General features: G+C 38.0%; 1 protein-coding gene across 1 annotated transcript; it reads right to left on the bottom strand.

Annotated features, from left to right (window-relative positions):
• Positions 1 to 371: 371 nt before the first annotated feature.
• On the bottom strand, positions 372 to 10,555 carry LOC110924415. Its single transcript, XM_022168424.1, has 5 exons — positions 10,484 to 10,555; positions 5,043 to 5,105; positions 1,287 to 2,238; positions 738 to 1,201; positions 372 to 638 (listed from the first exon to the last, which is right to left on the bottom strand). The coding sequence occupies exons 1-5, from the start codon at positions 10,553 to 10,555 to the stop codon at positions 372 to 374; spliced, it is 1,818 nt and encodes a 605-aa protein (XP_022024116.1).

The raw sequence follows: 10,555 nt of genomic DNA, 5'->3' as shown, positions 1-10,555 counted from the left end.
CCTCACATCAATTTCGTCAAAGGCAGCATGAATGTTCATCTTTAAGTGACTTTCAACTACAGCAACCAGCATCTGAAGTTTTTGATCTTTCATTACTTTATCAGCTTTCATAGCCTCCATCTCTAATTTCATTGCCTTCATTTCATTAGACGAAGCTTCACTCATCTCATTGAGAAGCTGATTTAATGTTTGATTTACATTCTCCAGATCCTTTATCTTGGCATTCAAAGAAGATATCTCTTGAGATAACGAATCAAACACTTTAGAATTTCCCTCGACATCATCCTTCATTTGGTTCATTCTTTTCTCCTTTTCAACCAATGCTGCAACTATTTTATTGTGAGCTTCCATCAAATCATTAATTTGACTTTTCAGCATATCATTTCTTCCTCAGCTTTTGCTTTCTCTTTCTCCAGTTCTTTAACTTTCTTAATCAGTTCTTTAACCGCCTGATCATTGAACATATCACTTTCACCTTCAGGCATATCTTCAGAGAAAATACCAGTAACCGGACCAATATTATCAAAATCAAAGTTAAAATCTTCTACTTTCTGATGTGATGACTGAGGAATATCTTGTTGAGCAGGTTTTGGACTAGCAGCTCTGAATCCAGTGATCTCTACTTCATCATCTGTTTTCTATTTTGTTACACCAACTGGAACTTCTTTTGTTTTCACCTCCGGTTTTTTTGGAACATCAACACTTGGTGATTTTTCTTTCTGAACATGTTGAACTGCCTTCCCTTCTTTATCTTTTTGTGTCTCAGCTCCTGATTTCTTTGATCTGACATTTCTGGGAATTATACCAACTGGAGCTGCCTTTCGTTTCTTTCTTTGTCTCTTTGACTTTTCAGGACCATAAGGAGAATCTTCTTCATCTGATCCCTTTTGTTTCTTTGAGGGTCTTTTCTTCAACTGAGCTTTTCCTCTACCAAGAGTTTCAGGAATTAGTTCGGACTCAGATTGAGTAACTTCAGAATCTCCATCACTTGATCCACTTTGATCTTTTGTTTCTTGTTCAACCCTTGTAACCTTTTCAGTATGAACACTTGTTCCTTGAGCTTGTTGTGCTGCAATTTCTTCATTCTTTTTCAAATAGCTTTCCAAAGATTGCTTTAATAAATCAGCACCTTGTTCAATCACCATAGATGGCTCTAGAACTGTCTCATCAATTAACTTCTGTTGTGGCTCTCCAGAAGACCCTACAAGAGAAACATAGACAACAAGATTAGTAACATTTAAACCATATGTGATCTAACTGTCTTAATGCTCCCCATTTCACTATACCCTTTTCTCCTTCTTTAGGAATAACAACCGCAGGAGATGACTTAGGTGTCCTTTTTCTTTTTCCATCTCTAATATGCCACCACCTAGTCTTTTTCTCAACCATCTCATTCATCTTTGAATCTTCATTGTCTGAGTTACTATCGTCATGCCTCCATTTATTGTTTTCAGGAGCAACATATGCTTTATCTTTTATCCTGCAAATCATCTGCTTGGTCTTCTCATCCTTATCTTTTGTAATTCTTCCAATTGTGACTTTATTTACAACGCTCATCTCCATCACATCCTCACAATCCTTTGGAAGATCTTTGATTTTGTCATTTAGAATCATCATGATGAATCTAGGATACATGATGTACTTATCTGCTCCAGCTTCGCAATTCTCCTTCATGTACTCAAAAATTACTTGTGAAATATTGTACCTTCTGCTTAACACCAAGCTTGTTATCATATTCATGATGTAATCAGCAACCTCATCATATGCTCCCTTTCTATGACCCATTGAGTGTATCATACGATGCATTAAATAACGATATGCTTTGGAGAAACTTCTTTTGTACATCTTTCCATTTATGTACCCTGTAAAACCCATTCTACACCACAAACCTTTTACAAGACGTTCTGACATGACCGTTGGATCATTGTCAGAATCTTGTAAGTCTAGAACTCTCATCACATCTCCTACATCAAACTTAAATTCCACATCTACATCCTTTCCAGCTTGATCCTTCTTTCTCAATACTGCATGTATCATCTTGTCTGAATCTTCATATCTAGCAGTGTTCCAGAATGTTCTAACATGTGATTCATAAATCACAGTTTTATTAGACATAGCTTTAGCTATCCTGCTCTCTCTCAAAAACTTTGCCATCTTTTCTACCACAGTACCAGTGGTTGATTCAGTATCAATTTCACAAGGTATGTTATGACTCTTGTCTTTCTCTTTTCCTCGTCCCTGTAAAAATATTCAGTGAAAATTATTCAAACAAGAATAGAGACTTAAGACATGAAAATTTTTAAAATTTTTCTAACACATTGAAATTTCTATGTGACAACACTACAGAATCGACTGGTCTGGTCGATCGAAGAGCATTACTGTTCGATCGGCTTAGAATGAATATAGTGACAGTGCCTGGTCGATCGGCTGGTCCAGCCGATCGGCTGACAAAATGTGACAAAGAAGTTTTTTAAGAATGGTGTCCGATCGGCTAGCAAATGCTCTTCGATCGGCTGGCAAACTTATGCACAGAAATCTAGGTGAATGAAGAATGTTATCCTTTCAACAAGAAATGCTGCTCAATTGACTAGCATATGCTTTTCAATAGGTTAGCAATTCCTGTTCGATCGGCTGGTCCAGCCGATCGGCTGGTCTAGCCGATCGGCTGGCAATGCTGTCAAGCTGTTCGATCGGCTAGCAATTGCTGTTCGATCGGCTGGTCTAGCCGATCGGCTGGCAATGCTATGATCAAACAGTATTCAACAAAAGATTCTAACACACAGATTTCATAGCAAACATTTGGCACAAATTTCAAGGCATTAACATTGAACTATCAAATATCTCATCACACACTCATGTTCTTCATTGCTACTCGATCGGCTGGTCTAGCCGATCGGCTAGCACATTGCAAAGAATTCCAAGCACTTAGCACAATCCAAGCACATTTTTCAAGACATGAACTACCTTATACAACAACAACTAAAGCACATTATGATTGTTGTCCGATCGGCTGGGCTAGCCGATTGGCTGGCATCTTCAATGAAGAACAGTTTGAAGAACATAAACTAATGATTCAAAAATTTTATGCTAATTATTACAAATTGAGCACAGATCCATGTCCCTAATGTTGTCGCGATCAAAACCCTATGTTCATTCTTGTCTAAATTGTCCTAAACAGAGTCTAATTTCACAATGAACATGCCGACAGCCGTAAATGGCTATCCTTAGATCTAACAAGTTCAAATAAGATTTTTCAAAAATTGAAACGGGAAACTTAAAGATCTTGTCATTGCGAACACACCCATATAATCAAAATCTATTATCTCTTCCTAAATCTCCCTAAATCTAAGAAATGATGTCCGACAGATATGAACATAAAGAACACGAAGCATTTCAAAGATTTTGAAGTTAGAAAACATACCTTTGCCATTTGAGATGATGAGTAAGCCAACAAATCAAAGAAATTGGTGCAAAGAGAAATCAATGAAAACAGTGTAAACAGTGAGTCGGCTGAGAGAGTTTTTTGTTCGATCGAAGTGCGAAAAGGTACAAATGAAGCATGAACTCCTATTTATAGGGTGTCAAAGAACCGGCTAGGCAGTTCGATCGGCTGGTCCAGCCGATCGGCTGGCCTGTTCGATCCAAGGCACTTTGACTTTCAAACCGATTTGACTTTTTAACCCTTTTCACATCATCAGTGTTCGAGAAATCCACTTAAGTATCTAGGTCCAAGTTAATGACCCTAGGTACTTAATTTGTCGACCAAGTTCAACTTAATGACCTTGGTTGACCCGAAGCAAAAACAAACTGATATTTTAAACATTTTTCTGAAAATTTTACAAGTTTCAACTTAATGAACTTGCATTTTGACCTTTTATATTCTCTGTTTGTATCAAAATTAGCTCCCAACTTGCTTTTCAGCTCAGAATAACTTCCTGCAACTTGCATCAGACTGTGAATCTGAAGATCAACCCTCCGCTTTGGTTTGTCAAAAATAAAGCAGAAGTGCAAAATCTTTTTGAGTTTTCAATGCAGATTCTAAACTAGAAAAGTATAACTGAAACTGAAAGACAAAATGTAAAGAAGGAAATCTATTTACAAACATATTTTTGATGAGCGTGTCAGGGAATCATATCAGCTTTTTAGACAAGTTACAAGTACCGTTAAGCTATATTTCATATTCAGGCTTTAACAATTCACCTCGATTGTCGATATACTGATCCATTTTAAGTTTTCTCACAGATTTCAATTTATTCAGGATACGATTTAGATGTCTTATAAACTTAACTCATTCATGTGTCCCACCTTTTGAATATACTCCCGTATCAAGTTCCCAATATTCAGTCTTACAGGTGAGTATACCACAGATGATATCTGTAAGGGGTTAAATGCGAGGGCCGTGAGAGCTCAGGTCGATACTTCCGTATACACAGAGACATGACGGCTTCGACTTTTTGGTGTGTCCCCTTTAGAGGATCTTTTGATTTCAACAGCAGCGACTATCAATTTTATTGTTTCATCAGCTTGCTGAGGGTGATGCTATGTTTCAAGCATTTTGCGGAAAGTATTATTCGGGGACTAGGTCAGAACTTCCATTCAGCAGAAGTCCCGGAATAATACCCCAGATATCACTGAGTATAAAGACCTAGTATCTCAGAATAAGGGACCTATCAATCGAGATTTCAAGGGTTACCTATATATCCAAATAGTGTTCCCCACAAAGTAAGTCTCGTTATGAATTTTTAAGTTTATATCCCGAACAAATCTATTGACTGTGTAAAAACCTATCGACACATCATTAGTGAGACTGTTTAAACCTTTTAAAACTTTTCAAATCTTTAGCATACCGTAACAGTCTAGCTGATGTACTATCATTTTCCCTTTTTACACAGGCTGTTTTTCATTTTTTATTGTTTTTGGATTTTGAAATTTTATCATGTTTTTGGCTTTTTGATTTTTTAATGTTTTAGGATTTTCTAAAAAGTATATACAAATATACCTATCTCCCCCTAAAGACCAAAACAGGTAAAAAATCGACAAACCATTGCAGATAGATTATCAGCATCATCTACAGTGGTATCCTCATCAACGCCAACAATCCCATCCTTCACCGACAAAAGCATCATATCATTCAGTTTTAAAAGATATTTAAAACGTGTTCTATCAAATGCTTTGGTATGTAAATCAGCTTTTTGCTCGTTAGTGTGGATTTTCTCAATTCTTATCAACTTTTTCTCGAAACAATCGCGAATAAAGTGATGACGAATTTATATATGTTTGGTTTTAGCGTGATGTACCGGATTTTTTGTTATATTTATTGCGGCCTCATTATCAACAAAAAGAGGAGTGTTAAGAAACTGCAAACTGTAATCGCGCATCTGTTGCTGTATCCACAGGATCTGAGAACAGCAACTGCTGGCAGAAATGTACTCTGCTTCACATGTGGATAGCGCCACAGATGTTTGTTTCTTACACTGCCAGGTAACCAAGCGAGGTCCAAAGAACTGGCATCCTGCAGTTTTTGATTTGGCATTGACTTTGCAACATCCGAAATCCGAGTCAGAATACCCTTCGAGCGTAAAATCGCCTTTTCTAGGATACCACAACCCCAACGATGGAGTTCCCTTCAGGTAGCGTAATATCCTTTTCACAATGATTAAGTGCGAAGCTCTCGGGTTAGATTGAAATCTTACTGCGAGGCACGTCGGATACATAATGTCGGGTCTTGATGCAGTTAGATACATCAAAGAACCAATCATGGAACGGTAAAGTCTTTCATCTGCCCTGTCTCCGGTGAGATCTGGGTGAATCCCATGATTTGTTGCTAATGGGGTTGCCGCAGGAGTAGAACCTGACATTCCAAATTTCTCTAGAATATCATGAACGTACTTCGTCTGGTGTATAAAAATTCCTTCAGGAAGTTGATCAATTTGGAGTCCCAAAAAGAATTTCATTTCCCCCATTGAAGACATTTCGAACTTTTGCTTCATCACTTGTTCAAAATCTTTGCACAAGTCCTCGTTTGTTGACCCAAAAATTATGATATCCACATAAATCTGTACTATCAGCAGGTGACCGTCGACTATCTTTGTGAAGAGGGTGGCGTCTATAGTTCCCCGGATGAAGTGATTGGCTAGCAAATGCTGAGATAATGTCTCATACCAGGCTCTCGGGGCCTGGTGTAAGCCATATAACGCTTTATCCAAAAGATACACTTTATTCTTATGGTGTGGATCGACGAAGCCCGGTGGCTGTCCCACATACACTTCCTCCTTCACTTTGCCATAGAGAAAGGCCGACTTCACATCAAGCTGGTAGACTTTAAAGTTTTTCCATGATGCAAATGCTAGGAAAATTCTGATTGCTTCTAGTCGTGCCACAGGAACGTACACTTCGGTAAAGTCAATTCCCTCCTATTGAATGAAGCCCTGAACAACAAATCGAGCTTTGTTTCTGACCACTACACCTCTATCGTCCCTCTTACACTTGAACACCCATTTGGTGTTGATTTTCCTGTGACCCTCTGGTAAATCTACCAGTTTCCAAACACCTAATTTCTCAAACTGGTTCAGCTCTTCTTGCATCGCGTTGACCCAAGATTCTTTAGTAAGCGCCTCTTTGTACATTCGAGGTTCAATCTGCGAGATAAAACAACATAGTGAAAATTCAGTTTGTAGAGGTGCTACTGATGAATAAAAACTAGTAAGCCCTTGGTCAATTTGATGTCTGGTGCGAACTCCTGATTGAAGCTCTCCGATGATCAGCTCCTCTGGATGATATGAAAGAGTTCTGGGCATTACTTCACTCGGAACATCTACATTGCCTTCCAGATTAGTGACATTTTGATTTGCACCTTCTTCACTGATAGGATCTGCTTGATCTAAAATCTGGATTTGCTCCCCCTCAGATTCAGAATCCCCATGATCAAAAGTTGGACTGACATCAGATGTTGTATCATCATTTGTTGTCGTCTGATTTTCTGGAGTTTAAGGAGTATCATCTTGTTCACCAGCATTACTAGGACCTGCTTCATCATCATTCGAAGTTTTCTGAGATTGCCTAGAATACTGTGCTGGAAATCTTTCTTCTGATGACTCATAGTCTCTAAGAATATCCAACTCATCAAAGAAATCTTCTTCATCTTCAGGTTCTTCCATCACATCAAATGAATCCCACAAAGTGTCGTAGTGGTAACGCCATGAATCTCCTGGGTTCTGAGGCGGCATCGTATTACCTTGACATTCAACATTTGCAGCTTCAATAATCCGCTTTTCACTTGGCACGAAAACACGACGCAAAGGACTTGCATATCCAACAAATATACCCTCAATGCACTTCGGACCGAATTTTCCAAAAGGTTCTATCACCGTGCAGGGTGACCCGAACGGTTCAAGATACTTCAAGTTAGGCTTGCGGTTATTGATCAATTCAAAGCATGTTTTGTTGAATTTCTTGACAGTGAGAACTCTGTTGAGAGTATAGCATGCAGCAGAAACAGCTTCAGCCCAGAAATTTATTGGAAGTTTTGAATCTCTGAGCATAGTTCTGGCTGTCTCGATTAGTGTCCGGTTTTTGCGTTCCGCTACTCCATTCTGCTGCGGAGTGTACGGAGCACTAAACTCATGCAGTATACCTCTTTCTTCACAAAATTCTTCCATCTTGTTGTTTTTAAATTCTGTACCATTATCATTTCTAATTCTTCTGATACGCCTCTGGTACAAATTCTCAATCTTTTTGAATAACGCCATCAGACTGTCAAATGTTTCATCCTTTGTCTTCAAAAAAGATACCCAAGAAAATCTAGAATAATCATCAGTGACGACCAAGCAATAGTAATCTCCAGTAATGCTTTTGACATTCACAGGACCGAATAAGTCCATGTGAAGTCTTTCCAGCGGTCGTGAAACTGAATTGACTTGCTTTTTGGGGTGTGACTTTTTCTTCTGTGTGCCTTTAATGCAACTTATACACTCCCCTTTTAAATGAAAACCTTCGATGTGAACTCATGTAACCAGATCATTGTGCACCAAGTGATTCATTTTACGAAGATGTATATGCCCCATCTTTCTGTGCCACAATCTTGACTCCTTCTTAGTTGCTCTTGACACAAAACAGTGAGCCTGACCCGTTGTTGTCGTTGCAATGCTCATATCCAATACATACAGGTCGTTGACTCTTGGTGCCCTCATGATGACCCACTCCTCAGGTACAACAAATCCTGGTTTTAGTATCAAACACTCTTTGTCAGTGAAGTGAGTGGTGTACTTTTTGTCACAGATCTGAGAAATACTTAGAAGGTTGTTCTCCAGCTCAGCAATGTAATTGACTCTTTCAAACGTTACAATCCCATTGGATAACGTTCCTTCACCAACTATACGACCACCTTGATTGCCCGCGAATCCAACATATCCTCCATTTATATTCCTCACATCATACAACAATGCAGTCTTCCTTGTCATATGTCTGGAAGCTCCACTATCCATGATCCATCTTGAAACAAGTTGTGGAAGATCCTGCATATAAACAACCATGATTAGAACATATCAATTTAAGATGCCGATACATGCTTTGCGATCAAGGAAGCTCTGGCAATTCAAATTGTTTAGTCAAACATCGAGTCCACCCAGGCCTCATCAGCCTTAGGTGTAACTTTGACTCTTGAAATTTGAATTTTGAAATTTTTAGCCTTGAGAGGTGGAAAATTTGCATCATAATCAACTGTAATTGATTCTTCAGACTTTTTCACCTCAGAAATTGAAATTTTCTTCTCACTTTTTGGTTTCCAAATTTGTTGAGATAATTGAACTCTTTTCTTTTCAGGAACACTCATCTTTACCGATGTGGTAGAAGATGATTGTTTTTCCATTTCAGAAACCTTTGATTTTAAACCACTTGCTCTCATTTCAGCGACTTTCGGCTTCCATGTTTGTTGAGTTGTTGCGACCCGTTTGTAAAATTTATCATTTTTAATTACCACCTTCTTTACGGGTTCAGTTTTTACTTTGGTGTTGTCTGTTTTCAAATTCTTTTTCTCAACAACCAATGGAGCCTTTTCTTTCTCATCATTTTTCTTCTTTTGATTTACAAGAACATCAGTCTTAGACTTCAAGTTGGTACACTTTCGTGCAATATGCCCAACTTGATTGCATCTAAAACAAGTTCGGGTGTCAACAACCCGACTAGTGCCTTCAGACTGAGGTTGTGAGGCTTTTTCCTCAAAGAATTCTTTGTTTGATTTTGAAAAAATTTTAGGTTCTTCATATGAAAATGAACTCGAACTGTTCACAAACAATTTCCTTTCAACAGACTTCTTGTTTTGAACATTTTTCTTCTGATAAGACTTACCCATCTGATATCCACCCGACCAATTGTTTCGATTGTTATTAGAAAAGCATGGAGGAATAACAGGTTTCTTGTAGTAAGCTTTATCTTTCTCAAAATTCATTTGTCTTTTTGTTTGGTTCAAACTCTTCACTTCTGTCAACTCAACTTCAACCAATTTGTAAACGTTTTTCAATTTGTTGACATTTACATTCTCAATCGGAAACTCAGAATCCGAAAACAACTTATCTGAACCCAACATTTTGTACATGACAAGATTTGGTTCTTCATTTAAGTTGTTCTTGGATTTTTGTTTCGGAATGTATTTATCCAAGAAACAACCATCATCTTCATTTGAATCAGACTCTAAGACACTTTCTGCCATGCTTTTGACAATATCAGTCTGAACACTATCATCAGATGATGATGATGAGAATGTAACATCAATCGACTCTGGAAGTTTTATTTCATCTGAATTTTCATTGTCATTAACCATTCCGGACTTTTTCTTTGAGAAATTGTTTAAAATAGGTGGTGGGACTTGATGATATCCCACTCCAGTTCCGTCCGAAAATACATCTTCGCCAGCTTTGTTTTTCCCGATGGGTTTGGGAACAATGTGCTGCAGAACAAAGCTTGCGGAGTTGTAACTGGTTAATTTTAATTGGATGCGTTCGTTTTCGGTTTTCGATTTTCGCTTCTTGAAATTGAAGCTTCAGATTAGCAATTTCATCCAATTGTTTGTTTATTAACTCCTCTTTCACCCTTAACACACCCGACAGTTGAACATTTTCTTTTGTTGTTTTCCCATTTCGATCATCCGAATCTTTAACCGTTCGCTTAAGCTTCTCAAAATTTTCAGTGATGTGACGATTTTCAAGAATGAGTTTTTCATTTTCCTTCTTAGTTCTTTCTGTGTCACTTTTATCACTTTCAATTTTTTCAGTTAACTCTTTTGCACGATCGTTTGAAGCTTTTAACAATTTATCCCGGTTTAAGATTTGGTTTTCAACCTCTCTGACTCTTTTTGTCAGATCTTCAACCTTTTTTTGTTGAGATAAGCGATAGTACTACAATCTTTGCAATTTTTCATGCAATTCTTGCAGTCACTTTCGCTTTTGTCTTTCTTACCTGACACTACATTCATGTTTATCTGACTGACCTTGGCGTTTGACTCAGTTCCAGAACTAGAATCTACTTCCAGTTCTTTAGCAGCTAGAACTTTGTCTGCCAT

Source organism: Helianthus annuus, chromosome 17, assembly GCF_002127325.2.
Source record: "Helianthus annuus cultivar XRQ/B chromosome 17, HanXRQr2.0-SUNRISE, whole genome shotgun sequence".
NCBI classification, from domain to species: domain Eukaryota; kingdom Viridiplantae; phylum Streptophyta; class Magnoliopsida; order Asterales; family Asteraceae; genus Helianthus; species Helianthus annuus.
This window is presented reverse-complemented; position numbering and strand designations above follow the sequence as displayed.

What these genes read in the sequence shown, in the direction of transcription:
- LOC110924415 (XM_022168424.1), bottom strand. Translation starts at nt 10,555, where the DNA reads ATGGCAGACAAAGTTCTAGCTGCTAAAGAACTGGAAGTAGATTCTAGT. An exon ending in GAACTGAGTCAAACGCCAAG is followed by an intron (nt 5,106 to 10,483) that starts GTCAGTCAGATA and finishes TTGTCGGTGAAG; the next exon opens with GATGGGATTGTTGGCGTTGA. An exon ending in TCCTAAAGAAGGAGAAAAGG is followed by an intron (nt 1,202 to 1,286) that starts GTATAGTGAAAT and finishes TTTCTCTTGTAG; the next exon opens with GGTCTTCTGGAGAGCCACAA.